Source organism: Gopherus flavomarginatus, chromosome 9 (assembly GCF_025201925.1).
Source record: "Gopherus flavomarginatus isolate rGopFla2 chromosome 9, rGopFla2.mat.asm, whole genome shotgun sequence".
Classification (NCBI taxonomy): domain Eukaryota; kingdom Metazoa; phylum Chordata; order Testudines; family Testudinidae; genus Gopherus; species Gopherus flavomarginatus.
Window position 1 is genome coordinate 84,016,111 of NC_066625.1, and position 16,456 is coordinate 84,032,566.

At 41.5% G+C, this 16,456-nt stretch overlaps 1 protein-coding gene across 4 annotated transcripts in view; it reads left to right on the top strand.

Annotated features, from left to right (window-relative positions):
- The window catches only part of LRRC28 (leucine rich repeat containing 28), an 84,110-nt gene that overhangs the window by 47,235 nt on the left and 20,419 nt on the right, over positions 1-16,456 (top strand). For all 4 annotated transcript variants that reach the window (XM_050967160.1, XM_050967161.1, XM_050967162.1 and 1 more), the window contains one exon: positions 10,885-11,091. In XM_050967160.1, the coding sequence (XP_050823117.1) occupies positions 10,885-11,091 (207 nt within the window). The remainder of the gene's footprint in view (positions 1-10,884; positions 11,092-16,456) is intronic.

The following is a 16,456-nucleotide window of genomic DNA, read 5'->3' on the forward strand; positions in this document are numbered from 1 at the left end:
CTAGACCTGATCGGGAGAACAGAAGGGTGTGCTGTCTGCTAGGGGCTAAGATACAGGATGTGGACCTGAGGCTGAATAGGATCCTAGCGGGAGCGGGAAAGAATCCGTTGATTGTCCTTCATGTGGGAACAAATGATACGGCTAGTTACTCGCTGGACTGTATCAGGGAGGACTATGCCAGACTGGGGAAGACGCTCAAAGAAATCGAGGCTCAGGTGATCTTCAGTGGGATTCTGCCGGTTCCTAGAGCAGGGCGACGAAGGAGTGACAAGATTATGGCGATCAACAGATGGCTCAGGCATTGGTGTTATAAGGAGGGCTTTGGGATGTACGGTCGCTGGGAAGCGTTTACGGATAGACAACTGTTCGCTTAGGATGGACTTCATCTAAGTAAGGAGGGAAATAGAATTCTAGGATGGAGGCTCGCCGACCTCATCAAGAGAGCTTTAAACTAGGAAGTTGGGGGAGATGGTTGGGAGATGTTCAGGAGAGCTCCACGCCGGAATATAACCTGGAGAGGGAAGTAAACAAAGTGAGAGGGGATACCCTTGCGGACCAAAGAATTGATCCAAGTAGGAATAGTGGAGTAGAAACCAGAGTAACGGGTGATGCTGGTGGTAGAAGGTCTGTGCACGATAGGGGAAAGAATGTCACTGACGCCAAACGCCAAAAATTAAAATGTCTGTACACTAATGCGAGGAGCCTAGGTAACAAGATGGAGGAACTGGAGCTACTGGTGCAGGAAGTGAAACCGGATATTACAGGGATAACAGAAACCTGGTGGAATAGTACTCATGACTGGAGTACAGGTATTGAAGGCTATGTGCTGTTTAGAAAAGACAGGAAGAAAGGCAAAGGTGGTGGAGTAGCCTTGTACATCAATGATGAGATTAACTGTAATGAAATAAGAAGCGATGGAATGGATAAGACAGAGTCTGTCTGGGCAAAAATCACACTGGGTAAAAAAGCAACTAGAGCTTCCCCTGAGATAGTGCTTGGGGTGTGCTATAGACCACCGGGATCTGATTTGGATATGGATAGAGACCTCTTTAATGTCTTTAATGAAGTAAACACAAAGGGGAAATGTGTGATTATGGGAGACTTCAACTTCCCGGATATAGACTGGAGGACGAGTGCTTGCAAGAATAAAAGGGGTCAGATTTTTCTGGATGTGATAGCGGATGGATTTCTTCATCAAGTAGTTGAAGTACCTACGAGAGGGGATGCCATTTTAGATTTGGTTTTGGTGAGCAGTGAGGACCTCATAGAAGAAATGGTGGTAGGGGACAACCTTGGTTCGAGTGATCATGAGCTGATTCAGTTCAAACTAGATGGAAGGATAAACAAATGTAGATCTGGGATTAGGGTTTTCGACTTCTCGAGGGCTAATTTTAAAGAGTTAAGGAAATTAGTTAGGGAAGTGGATTGGACGGAGGAACTTGTGGATTTAAATGCGGAGGAGGCCTGGAATTACTTTAAGTCGCAGCTGCTGAAATTGTCAGAAGCCTGCATCCCAAGAAAGGGGAAAAAAACCATGGGCAGGAGTTGTAGGCCAAGCTGGATGAGCAAGCAACTCAGAGAGGGGATTAGGAAAAAGCAGAAAGCTTACAGGGAGTGGAAGAAAGGCGGGATTAGCAAGGGAAGCTACCTTGGTGAGGTCAGAACATGTAGGGATAAAGTGAGGAAGGCTAAAAGCCGCATTGAACTGGACCTTGCAAAGGGAATCAAAACCAATAGTAAAAGGTTCTACAGCCACATAAATAAGAGGAAAACAAAGAAAGAAGAAGTGGGGCCGCTATACACTGAGGATGGAATGGAGGTTAAGGATAACCTATGCATGGCCCAATATCTAAACAAGTACTTTGCTTCAGTTTTTAATAAGACTAGTGAGGAGTTTAGCGATGATGGAGGGATGATAAACGGGAATGTGGATATGGAGGTGGATATTACCGCAACTGAGGTAGAGGCCAAACTTGAACAGCTTAATGGGACAAAATCGGAGGGCCCGGACAATCTCCATCCGAGGATATTAAAGGAACTGGCGCATGAAATTGCGAGCCCGTTAGCGAGAATTTTAAAGCAATCAATAAACTCGGGGGTTGTGCTGTACGACTGGAGGATTGCTAATGTAGTTCCTATTTTTAAGAAAGGAAATAAAAGTGATCCGGGTAATTATAGGCCTGTTAGCTTGACGTCTGTAGTATGTAAGGTCTTGGAAAAAATTTTAAGGGAGAAAGTGGTTAAGGACATAGAGGTCAATGGTAATTGGGACGAATTGCAACATGGATTTACTAAAGGTAGATCGTGCCAAACCAATCTGATCTCCTTTGAGAAGGTGACGGATTACTTAGATAAAGGAAATGCGGTAGATATAATTTACCTCGATTTCAGTAAGGCGTTTGACACGGTTCCACATGGGGAACTGTTAGTTAAATTGGAAAAGATGGGGATGAATATGAAAGTTGTAAGGTGGATAAGGAACTGGTTAAAGGGGAGACTCCAGCGGGTCGTATTGAAGGGTGAACTGTCAGGCTGGAAGGAGGTCACTAGTGGAGTCCCTCAAGGATCGGTTTTGGGACCGATCTTATTTAACCTTTTTATTACTGACCTTGGCACAAAGAGCGGGAATGTGCTAATAAAGTTTGCGGATGACACAAAGCTGGAGGGTATTGCTAACACGGAGAAGGACAGGGATACTATTCAGGAAGATCTGGACCACCTTGTAAACTGGAGTAATAGTAATAGGATGAAATACAATAGTGAAAAGTGCAAGGTCATGCACTTAGGGATTAATAATAAGAATTTTAGGTATACGTTGGGGATGCATCAGTTGGAAGCGACAGCGGAGGAGAAGGACCTTGGGGTATTGGTTGATAGCAGGATGACTATGAGCCGCCAATGCGATACAGCTGTTAAAAAAGCAAATGTGATTTTAGGATGCATCAGGCGAGGTATTTCCAGCAAGGATAAGGAGGTGTTAGTACCGTGTTATAAGGCGCTGGTGAGACCCCATCTGGAATATTGTGTGCAGTTCTGGTGTCCCATGTTCAAGAAGGATGAATTCAAACTGGAACAGGTCCAGAGACGGGCTACTAGGATGATCCGAGGAATGGAAAACCTGCCTTATGAAAGGAGACTCAAAGAGCTTGGCTTGTTTAGTCTGGCCAAAAGAAAGCTGCGGGGGGATATGCTCGCTCTATATAAATATATCAGGGGGGTTAACGTTAGGGAGGGAGAGGAATTATTTAAGTTTAGTACTAACGTAGGCACGAGGACAAATGGGTACAAACTGGATATTAGGAAGTTCAGACTTGAAATTAGACGAAGGTTTCTAACCATTAGGGGAGTGAAGTTCTGGAACAGCCTTCCGAGGGAAGTACTGGGGGCAAAAGACTTATCTGGCTTTAAGACTAAGCTTGATAAGTATATGGAGGGGATGTTATGATAGGATAGTTTAATTTGGGCAATTGATCTTGGATTTTCACCAGATAAGTCTGCTCAGTGGTCTGCGGGGAGATGTTGGATGGGATGGGAACTGAGCTACTGCAGAGAATTCCTTCTTGGGTGCTGGCTGGTGAGTCTTGCCCACATGCTCAGGGTTTAGCTGATCGCCATATTTGGGATCGGGAAGGAATTTTCCTCCGGGGCGGATTGGCAGGGGCCCTGGAGGTTTTTCGCCTTCCCCTGCAGCGTGGGGCATGGGTCGCTTGCTGGTGGATTCTCTGCAGCTTGAGGTCTTCAAACCAATTTTGAGGATTTCAATAACTCAGTCCTGGGTTAGGGGTTGTTATAAAAGTGGATGGGTAGGGTTCTGTGGCCTGCCTTGTGCAGGAGGTCAGACTAGATGATCATATTGGTCCCTTCTGATCTATGAGTCTGAGTCTATGTGCTGCCCCCTGCCCTGAGCACCAGCTCCACACTCCCTTTGGCCGGGAACCATGGCAAATGGGAGCTGGAGAGGTTGTGACTGCGGGCAAGAGCAGTGTGCGGAGACCCCTGCCCCCCCCCCCCCCCGGCTAGGAGCCGGACCTGCTGGCTGTTTCCAGAGTGCAGTGCGGTGCCAGGACAGGTAGGGACTAGCCTGCCTTAGCTCCGCTGCGCCGTTGACTGAGAGTTGCCTGAGGCAAGCCGGAACCCCCTGACCCAGCCCGGAGCCCCTCTTGCACCCCAAAGCCCACATTCATGGCCCCACCCCAGAGCCGCACCCCCAGCCCAGATCCTTCACTCCCCCCTGTACTCCAACCCCCTGCCTCAACCTGTGGCCCCCTCCCACACTAGGAATCCCTCAGTCCCAGTCTGGAGCCCCCTCCTGCTGTAGTGAGTGCGGGGTGGGGCCTCAGGAAAGAGGTGGGACAGGATATGGGGCATCAGGGAAGGGGCGGGGCTAAGGTGTTCAGTTTTGTGCAATTAAAAACTTGGCAACCCTATGCATTGGTAGAGATGCAGAAACTGGTACCAATATTTCCTTGTGTGGGGAGTCCCCTAATTCTTGGGGATAAATAGAGTGAGAGAGAACACTGCCACAATACAGAAGAAAGAAAACAAAAGAATTTACTACCTTTCACACTCCATGTCATACTCACATTCATACCACACAGGAATACCCAGTGTAGGAAATAACTGCTCCTTAGGGGAAAGACAACACCAAAAATACTCCAGTCATTTAAAATGACAGAACCGTGAGAACAAGAAGATTTCCTAGTGTAACAATAATGTTTATAGGCCCTGCTGAGGATTAGGGTCCTATTGTACTAGGGAGTATACAAGCACAAAATAAAAACAGTCCCTGCCCTAAAAAGCACACTGACAACGAATGTCGTGGACTTGAGTAACCTGTGTTCCTAAATGGCCTCTGCCGCACACTCTCTTACTTCTTTCTCTGAGAAAGGATTATTGCAGGATTAGGCTCTTAGATTGAGAGCTCTGCAGACAAACACTTTGGTGTGCATTGCTTACCGTGTCATACACTGTCCCATTTTAGATTCATTAAGGGTAAGTGTGTTCTTAAATGACTTGCTGAATTAGGGGCACTGTGTGTAGCACTTGCTGTTGCGAAGTCTGACTGACCTAGTGAGTCTACAATGGGGCAGTTGTAGTGAGCATCACATACAGTAAAAAGTGATTGTGGGATTGCAACTTCAGTGGGAGTACTTATCTGCTTAAGGTTAAGCATGTGCTCAAGGGCTTCTACCTTAAGAACTAGCTTTTTCTCACCTTATTCATGTATAGTCTCACTCTGTTCAGTAGTCTACTACATTCCGTGGGAAGGTGAATGTGATTTGATTTTAAGTTAGATGTCACATACAAGGCACTGACAAATGAGTGAGGTTGGAAAAGAGATGGAGGAAATATACACACTATAAGGTAGCCTGTTTTTTGTAGTGTGTATATAAGTGAAAAGTGATACTTCTGTGTTTAATATCGTTTTTCACAACAGACTTACTAGCTAGCAATAAATAAATTACAATGATTTGGACCTGTTATGTGCATATTTGTTTTTCCTAAAGCTCATTAAGTATTTTAGAAAAAAGTGTGAGAGCGGCCACCAGCAAGTGTTGGTGGCCACACTGAGGCCACCAAAATATTTGTCCTGAGAACCCTTGGTTCACACCTTGTACTCATCCTCTATAATATCTCCTTTTTTTTTTTTTTTTTTTAACTAGCATTGCCACAAGTGTTGTTATATAGCAAAAATGGAGAACAAGGTCATTTTATCGCAAGTCTCTTACAGACAACAAATGTGAAACTTTTTAAACTCTAGAAAAAAAAATTGCTGCATAACATCAATGACAAAATGTGATTCTTCCCCCCCCCTCCCTTTTTCTTTCCTCAAAGCTAATTTATACCATCTCTCACTAGTGGTCAAACTCTGCTTATTTGAAGGTGGCATAGAACTATCATAAGTGCCAATTTGTGCTAGAAAAGTTTAAATATTTAACAATTGCAAAATGTGATCTGTTGCATAGGCCATTAAATGTGGTATTTAAAGGCATATAATATTTGCTTTAACCCAGAAGCAACTCATGGGGGGGGATGCAGGGTCACGTACCCCCCCCCCCCCCCGATTTGCTGCTTGGCTTGTACGGAGCAGGCTTACATGGAATGAGAATGCTCACTAACATCTGCTAAAGCTACTGCCCTCCTCCTCTCTCCCCCCCCACTATTGACAGGTACGAGTCATCTCTACTATAATCAACTAAAAGCTGTTTTTAAATTCCTCCTGAGTCAGTCCAGGTCTGATGTAAACAGAGGTCCTAGTTATATATAGCTGCAGGTTCAGCCGATCCCACTGGCCGCGGTTCGCTGCAGGAAGGGCGGCCAGCACGTCCCTTGACCCATGCCACTTCCTGCAGCCCCCTTTGGCCTGGAGCGGTGAACCGTGGCCAGTGGGAGCCGCGATCAGCTGAACCTGCGGACATGGCAGGTAAACAAACCAGCCCGACACACTAGAGGCTTTCTCTGAATAAGCGGCGGCCCTAGTTTGAGAACCACTCTCCTAGAGAACTGGGCAGCTGGACCTCTCTCTTAGCTGGGAGCCGGCACAAGAAGCCGGGTGGCTGGACCCCACTCCCGGATGGGAGCCTGTGGGGAAGTTGGGCTCCTGGCAGGGAGCTGCCTGCGGAGCTGAGAGACTGGGCTCTCAGCTTCCCACACTGCCCCTCTTAGGCTATGTCTACGCTAGCACTTTTGTCGGTCAGAGGTGTGAAGAAAACACCCCCAACCAACATAAGTTTCACTGACAAAAGCGCCGGTGTGGATAGCACTATGTTGGTGGGAGACACTCTCCCGCCATCATAGTTACTGCTGCTGGTTGGGGTGGCTTATTTACAGTAGGACCTCAGAGTTACAAACAGCAAAGTTATGAACTGACCAGTCAACCGCACACCTCTTTTGGAAGTACACAGCCAGGCTGCAGCAAAGAGAGCCGAGGGATGGGGGGGGGGAGGGAATAAAACACAGTACAGTACTGTGTTAAACATAAATCACTATTAAAAAAAAATAAAAAAATAAAAAGGGAAAGTTAAAAAAAAAATTTTTTTTGACCAGGTAAGGAAACTCTTTTTATGCTTGTTTTATGTAAATTAAGATGGTTAAAAGCAGCATTTTCCTTCTGCATAGTAAAGTTTCAAAGCCGTATGAAGTCAATATTCAGTTGTAAGCTTTTGAAAGAACCGCCATAATGTTTTGTTCAGAGTTACGAACAACCTCCATTCCCGAGGGATTTGTAACTCTGAGGTTCTGCTGTATGCCAGTGGGAGAGCTCTCTCCCACTAGCATAGAGCGGCTACACGAGAGACCTGACAGCGGTAAAGCTGCAAGGTCCTTACTGTAGACATAGCCTTAGAAAACTGTTTTTAGTGGCAGAGGGAAAGGTTAGTGCATGAAAATAATCAAGCCTGTTACAAACTGCATGTGGTCAGTGGTTTGGCTGAATGTAGGTGGCTCACTTCCTGTCACTGTTTTAAAGCACAGGGCTTTGTGTATATGTCATGAGTAGAGAGCTGTTAAAAATGAGACTATTCTTACTATGTTGCTTTTGTGCACCTATTCAACAGTTATTGTGCTTTAGTAATTAATTTTCAGTGTGTACTTCAAGTATTGAAAAGTAATTAACGCTACTGAGCACTGTTAGCATCAAAATGAGTAACCAAAAGGTTGTCAGGAGAACTGTTACTTCCATATAGAAACTGTTCCTGCTGATGGCTTTATTTTATAAAGGGATGTTGTCACGTATTTTATTGGGATCTATTGGTCCCTCTTTACTACACGTAACTGTAGAATTGTTTAAGTTGAAAGGGGAATATAGACTTTTTTTCTCTTAATCTTTAAGGTTTAACATGTATTTTAAATTTTTTATGTTTTCACAGAACAATTGAAAACACAAAGCCCAATATAACTATTATTACAACTTTTTACTTTTCTCTTGTTTAAGTACTCTCTCAGAATCTTGAAAATGGCATTTTTATTTACCTATTTGTCTTTTTCCCCATTTGATTTCTCCCTCCTTTCTTCCCCATTGCGTCTAACAGTGCTTGAAATTAACATAGCTTTTTGTTTACTTGCTAGGGTCCAAGCATCATAGAAATGCTGCAGAGGGAGTATAGGGGCACAAAAGATTCTTGTTTAACAGAAATAGTACTACCTTGATTGTAATTTCAAAAAAATCTCTGTGACAGAGCAGTAGTTTTTTTTTTAAATCCCCTTTCTCCATAGTTGTATTTAACCCTGAAAAAACCATGTCTACCATCTTCATGCCAGAGATGACTGCATTCAGGAGTGGGTGAAGTAATCCCTCTGCACAAAACCCAGTTCTGGAAGGTGCTGAGTACTTCTTGCCATCAGAGTTGACGGCACTGATCACCTTTCATGGAAGCAGTCAAGACCTCACAGGATCAGACCTATAGTCTGGAAAGATTATGGCATGCTTTGGAATCTTTGGAGGAAAAGAATTAACTGGGTTATTTCCCCCACCCCCAGTCAGTCACTTTAATCTGCTTCTTAATGTGTATCTCACCATCAGTGTTCCCAGAATAGAAAGTGGGGTCCCAGTCCTGCAAATCCTACTCCCAGAAATAGTCCTGTTGGAGTCAATGATTCTACTTGTGTGAACAAGGGTTGCAGGTCTTATTAAGAATGTTTGTTACCCACAAAAAAATTATAGAACATTATTTGAAACATAAAATAAAGAGTTCTTGAAATCTTTAATGTGCAAATGTTTGCAATATTCTTCAAGTTAAAAAAATTAATAGAAGTAATTATAAACGTGCAGCTACAAATTGTGCATTCAGAAAAGTAAGTAAAGTTCCAGGCATGTCTAGACTTGGGAAATAGATTGCACTGTAAAACATGTTAGTTAACATGTGTTAGCAGATTATTAAACACAGTCTATTTTCCCAGTCTAGCCTAGCCCTTCCAGGGTGCAGAACAAATAGTGCTAATTACCAGTAGTTCTTTTTTAAGCACATCTAGTGTTGATATTTGGTAGAGTTACTTGAAATGTTATGTACATATGTGTATGAATCCCACTGCAGTTAAAAATGGTGGGAGAATCTGATTAAGGAGATGATCAGTGTTGTATTATCAGATGTTACAAAAGTTAATATGAACTTATATTCATGTGTAACATTTTCACTAACAGCATTTCAACTATGTATTTTGTTTTATGAATTTATAATTTCCACTCACTGTCCTGATTTTCGTTTTGGTCCAATCATTTGTTTATACCTATATTTATAGTAATAAAAGCAGTTCCACAAGAAAATACAGATGACTGCATACTAGTAGAAGTATTCACATAATAAAATTCTGCTGTATTTTTTCAGAGGTACTTACACAAACTACAGTTGCTATAAGAACAGGAGTACTTGTGGCACCTTAGAGACTAACAAATTTATTTGAGCATAAGCTTTCGTGGGGTACAGCCCACTTCTTCAGATGCAGGAAGTGGGGTGTACCCCACGAAAGCTTATGCTCAAATAAATTTGTTAGTCTCTAAGGTGCCAAAAGTACTCCTGCTCTTTTTGCGGATACAGACTAACACGGCTGCTACTCTGAAACCTACAGTTGCTATATTAGTAGTAAAAAATAACGTAAAATGCATTATGTGCCTATGGCCATAAGTTCCATAGGTAATGATGCATAAAATTCTGGGGGAAAACAAGTAACACATTTTAAAAAAATTCATAACTCAGCATAAAAAGTCAGAAAATGGGATCAGAATGATTTTGTATGTGTGCGCATGCAAACCTACAGATAACTACATTAATTAAGTTTTACTTTCAAGCACATGATGATGAAAGTAATGGACAGTCTTTTGTGTGTAAATATGAAGTATTTGATGTATGATGGCTGCGGTTTTTTCACATTGATTAACGTATTTAACCAGATATATGACATTTGATATTTTTCTTATACTTATTTAAATTTATCTTAGACAAACTTTTTTTTCCCCATATATTTACACATGTTGCCCAGCTGATACATGCTCCCCAAGATAAGGATTTAAGGGGAAAATGGTAACCAGGGAGTTTCAAAGCAAAAGAAATGAAGTGCTCAGTTCAGAGCCAAAGCTCTTACATCATAACACACAGATATGTAGCATGGTGCTCTTGGCAGTTCCAGAACACGACGACTGATGAGCTTAAACCTCCTTCATTTGTTTTTAATTGGTTTTCACACTTTTATTTTGGTAAGAAAATGGGAACTATGTGAATGCAGCAGATCTGAATACACTCCAAATAATAGAAAACCTGTTCTCCCAGAATTTAGCATTCATAGTAATCAATCTCCAAAACTTTGCTGAACCTTTGTATTTTTGTCTTTTTAAATGTAATTACAGGTTAGTGAAATTTAATTACTTAAAACTGTGTAGCTTGGACCATATTTTTAATATGATATCCAGAGAAGTCTGTATAGAACTTCAGTTACAAATTAAGTGGTTTGGAGGGCTGTTTTTTCTTAAAAGATTTAAATGACTCCAGTTTGCCTTATCCTAGTCTTGTGGAAACATAAAATGTGATGATACCTTAATGTTTAAACAATTGTTAATGATACATTATTAGGATATTACAAATACATTTTGGAGGGAGTTTGCAGTAAATGATACTTGTGAAATTCTGGTATTGGTGAAGAAGCCAAGCAGTGATGAGGAGAAGTGTAATGGGAGGGAGCATATGGGAGACTTGTGCTAGTTTTGGGAAGGTGGAGGGAGGCTGGCCTGGCAGAAGGATGGAGTTGGCTAACAAATTAAGTAGAGGCTACTGCGTTCATGTAAATACGTAAAGGTTTTCTGTGAGCTGTATTTCAGTTTGTATTTTTTTGTCGTCTTGTTGCAGAAATACAGTGATTAATGCCATGTCTGAATATTTGATGTTTTGATTCTAGAAGTCGGAGACCTGAGGGAGCTGCAGACCTTGGACATTTCAGCCAATCGTTTGATAGCTTTACCTGAAAGGCTGCATATGTGCCTTTCCCTGCAGTACCTCAGTGCTGATGGGAATTATCTATGGTGTGTTCCCCGCCACCTCTGCCAACTCCCTAGCCTTAATGAGCTGTCCATGGCTGGAAACTGTCTTGCATTTCTGCCACTTGGTGAGTGACTGCCTTCCTTAGACAGCAGGGAAAAAATAGAAAAGAAAACAAGCATCGTAAAAGCCTCATTTGAACAAGTAGTGCTTTTGATCCATGATGTTTTATGCACAACCTCAGAATTAGGGGAGATAACACAATGATATTAGTTAATTTGTTTTTCATTTTCTATCTTAAGATTTTGGTTTCATGCTTGTTCAAAGTGTTAGGACAGAGCAGTTCAGTTTGCTATATTTTAGCTGACTTACAAAGCAGAAGAACACTTTATAGACTAAACTAGTCTCATGCATAAATGTAGTATGGGGCAATCTGAATTCTATTGCTTTTTGTAATGACTTAGCTCTGATAGCTAGATCTGGAAAATTACCACTGAATCCTCATTTAGAGGTTTAAACTTGCCATGAAAACCCAGTAACTGGAAAAGCTGTATACCACTAGAAATGACAGTATTGCATATCTACATATCAAGAAATGTCAATATTACATATCTACATATCCTAAATTGTAACATGTCCTCAGTGTAGCATCTATTTTGATGATGTACGTGGGGGACCCACTAGGACAGCTGCAGGAGCCATGGAGGCAAAACTACAGGTGTGTGGCCTCGTGCTGTGGGAAGTGGTCTACATGTTCATGCATACATGGTGCCTGACAAAGGTCTTTGCGGACAGTCTCTTTCTCCCCTGTGTAGATTATTTGTACTCTTACTGGGCTCTGCAAGGACCCATCTCAGCTAGAGTATGGGCACATATTAATGCTGCTTTTAAGCAATCAGATTTGGTCCACTGCATGTAAATACAGTTACCTTAACCCACACTAAAAATAAATAAAAATTAAGGTTATTAAAAGTAGTGTGTTTGTTTCTCAATGAATTACATGATACAGATTTAGTTGAAGATACATGGCACTGACTAATTAGATTATGAAAAAGTATGTGTTCTTGGATTCAATGAGCTCTTTTCAGCATTACAGCTTGATAAGTATTATATTCAGGGACACCACCTCCGGAAATAGAGATGTCATAGGAATGGTGTAGAAATACCCTGTTGATCACATGGCATTATGAGTCAAAGAAAATAAATCCCATGAAACATCAGCCAAATCCCACCATGCTAACTAATAAGCAAAATAACACTTCCACCAACCAAATATTCCTCCTTCTATAGGAACCTCTTCAGAAAAGAGAGAGATGAGTTTTGTTTTGTTTTGTTTTGTTTTTAAGCTTTGGAGAAACAAAATGAGGTTTAAGTTGAAATGTGAAACCCTGATTGGGCCAAATTGTGTACTTTTTTAATTCAGATATTTTCCCTATTTGTTTAATACCTTATCTGTGAGAATGCAATACCTTGGATCAGCCACAGATTTGTTAAAATGTTTGTTATTTTAGTTAAAAAGAAGGAAGTAAACCCCTTAGAAAATGACACACCTCACTTTTGCTTTATTTTTAGACTCAAATTCAAAACATAGTCTGTTTTAAAAGGAACCTTTAAAATAATCGGAAACATCAAAGACTGTCAATTGACCTTGCTCAGTAATTCTTAATAATAGGACCTCACTGTGGAACATTTGGAGATAATTTACTATCTGTGCATGTGGAATTGAATAATAAATCCTGAAGTTAAGGGAAAAAGCAGCACAGAATAAATAGAAATGTTTAATTCCATCCTAAAGAATCAGAAGATTTGTGAATGGTGAAGATGTGGTGAAATACAGTGGAAAAGAGGATTGCATCACTGAAAACAAAAAACTTATCTCTGCCATTTTAGGAAAGACTTCCATTTGTGTGTCAATATATTACATGCTTGTTGAAATACTTAAAGTTTACAGGCTCAATTTTGGTGGTTTGTTTTTGGGTATTTTTGTTGTCAGTTTTTTTACAGCTCTCATATGGTGGCTGTGTTCTGTGTGCACCCTTGCAGCCTGCTTCATTTGCACATTTTATGACATCAAACATGGTGCTTATCTAACCGGGTATTTGAAAAGTGCCTCAAAAATACATGAAAGCAAAAGGGAATAATAGAAAATAAGGTCTTCAGCATAACATTTGTATGGAAATCTGAATGGTGACTGTTGACCAGCATGGACATTTCATGGTGCTGAGTACCCAGATTCCTCAGAGTTTGATTTAGCATGAATTGCTTGCACAACTTGAAATAATGAATAAAGGCCCGTAATTCTCTTTCCTTAAACCCTTTACTTATGCATTTTTATATAAGGTAGCCAGTGCTGAATAAATAACCCAAGGATGTTTTAAATTATATACTCTTAAAAATTTGGATACAGCATAAAATCTGCATCTTTAATCATTTCACAACTGGACAATATATAGTGGTTGTTACTAAGAATCCTTTTATATGAATGTTTAAAAAATACACAATTTTAAGATTTAATGAATTAAAACTGAGGAGTATAAACCTTTTAAATGATAGAAATAAAATTTATTTTCTCTGTCATCTTTGACCTGCTTAGACTATTTGAACCATTTGTCCTTTTGTTTTTGTTGGGACATCACACAGCAGACAGCATGTAAAGGCATGGTGATAATCTCAAAATGTGGAGTTAGTTGTGATCAGTGATACTCAATTTGATTCTTAGAACGTAAGAACGGCCATACTGGGTCAGACCAGAGGCCCATGTAGCCTAGTATTCTGTCTTCTGACAGGGGCCAATGCCAGCTGTTCTAGAGGGAATGAACAGAACAGGTAATCATTAAGTGATCAATTCCTAGCTTCTGGCAAACAGAGGCTAGGGAAACTATCCCTGCCCATTCTGACTAATAGCCATTGATGGACCTATTCTCCATGAACTTATCTAGTTCTTTTTTGAACCCTGTTATAGTCTTGGCCTTCACAACATGCTTTGGCAAGGAGTTCCACACGTTGACTGAGCGTTGTGTGGAAAAAATACTTTTTTGTTTGTTTTAAACCTGCTGCCTATTAATTTCATTTGGGGACCCCTAGTTCTTATATTTATGAAAAGGAGTAAATAACACTTCCTTATTTACTTTCTCCACACCGGGCATGATTTTATAGACCTCTGTCAGATCCCCCCTTAGTCGACTCTTTTCCAAGCTGAAAAGTCCCAATCTTATTAATCTCTCCTCATATGGCAACCATTCTATATCAATAATCATTTTTGTTGCCCTTTTCTGAACCTTTTCCAATTCCAATATATCTTCTTTGAAATGGGGCAACCACATCTGCATGTAGTATTCAAGATGTGGCATACCATGGATTTATGTAGAGGCAATATGATGTTTTCTGTCTTATTATCTGTCCCTTTCCTAATGATTCCCAACATTCTGTTCACTTTTTTGACCGACGCTGCACATTGAGTAGATGTTTTCAGAGAACTATCCACAATGACCACCCTTTCTTGAGTGGTAACAGCTAATTTAGACTCCATCATTTTATAGTTGGGATTATGTTTTCCAATGAGTATAACTTTGCATTTGTCAACATGGAATTTCATCTGCCATTTTGTTGCCCAGTCACCCAGTTTTGTGATATCCTTTTGTAGCTCTTTGTAGTCTACTTGGGACTGGACAATCTTGAGTAGATTGATAGGACTGGAAGGGACCTCAGGAGGTTATCTAGTCCAGTGGTTCTCAAAGCCTGTCCACCGGTTGTTCAGGGAAAGCCCCTGGCGGTCCAGGCTGGTTTGTTTACCTGCCGCGTCCACAGGTTCAGCTGATCGCGGCTCCCAGGCACTTACCCTGAAAAAGCGGCGAACCAGCTTTGAGAACCACTGATCTAGTCCAGTACTCTGCGCTTATGGCAGGACTAAGTATTATCTAGACCAGTGTTTCCCAGACTTGGGACGCTGCTTGTGTAGGGAAAGCCCCTGGCGGGCCGGTTTGTTTATCTGCCGCGTCCACAGGTCCGGTTGATCGTGGCTCCCAGTGGCCACGGTTCGCTGCTCCAGGCCAATGGGAGCTTCTGGAAGCAGCGGTCAGTACGTCCCTCGGCCCAATCCCGTTCCTCAGTACTCCTTCCTAGGCATTCATTTCCTATTTAGTATGTGTGCAACCGATTATTCCTTCCTAAATGAAGTACTTTGCATTTGTCTTTATTGAATTTCGTCCTATTTACTTCAGACCATTTCTCCAGTTTGTTCAGATCATTTTGAATTTTAATCCTGTCATCCAAAGCACCTGCAACCTCTCACAGCTTGGTATCGTCCACAGACTTTATAAGTGTATGCTCTATGCCATTATCTAAATCATTGATGAGTAGTTTTGTATCATCTGCAAATTTTGTCACCTCACTGTTTACCCCTTTATCCAGATCATTTATGAATATGTTGAATAGGACTGGTCCCAGTATAGACCCTTAGGGGGACACCACTATTTACCTCTCTCCATTCTGAAAACTGACCATTTATTCCTACCCTTTGTTTCCTATCTTTTAATTAGTTACCAATCCCAGAGAGGACCTTCCCTCTTATCCCATGACAGCTTACTTTGCTTAAGAGCTTTTGGTGAAGGACCTAATCAAAGGCTTTCTGAAAATCTTAAGTACATTATATTCACTGGATTCCCCTTGTCCACATGCTTGTTGACCCCCTCAAAGAATTCTAGTAGATTCGTGAGGCATGATTTTCCTTTAAAAAACCCTGTTGACTTTTCCCCAATAAATTATGTTCTTAGAATGTGGCTTTTCATTTGTCAGTTTACAGATAACTCCTCCTCATCTTCTCTGTTCAACCAACTGTGGTTTGATTCCCTGGAGGTTGGGGGAGTCGACCTAAGATATGCAACTTCAGCATCAGAATAGCGTAGCAGAAGTCGGCGTATCTTAGGTCGACTTACTTGGCCGTGAGGACAGCGGTGAGTTGACCGCTGCTGCTCCCCCATCGACTCCACTTTCGCCTCTTGCAAGGTGGAGTTCCGGAGTCAATGGGGAGCACATTCGGGAATCGATTTATCCGCGTCTAGACAAGACGCGATAAATCGATCCCCAATAGATTGGTCGCGTAGTGAAGACCTGCCCTAACACTTTGTAGAATTTCTAATTTCAAGATTTAATGTGCTGCTTTCTGACTACTGGCTGATCTATACTGACTAGAGAAGGAGGCAAGTTGTTCATTCTTAGATGAGGGCTTTTTCACTAGGCATGTCTGGGAGAAATGATTGTGTTTTTAAAATGTTACCACATTTTAACTAATGATTTGCAATGAATGTAGACAGTGCAGGTGTTTTCAACCTTTCCTAGTGTAGACATGTCGAATGTGACTGCTTGCAAAACCCCCGTTCAGTCTGAGGAAAGCCTGCACCTGTCTACTCATAGGCTGACATTCCCAGATGTACCCCAGTAATAGTCCTGTGCTTGTGTTGTAATGCAGAGTAGATATACTCTATAAGCGAGTT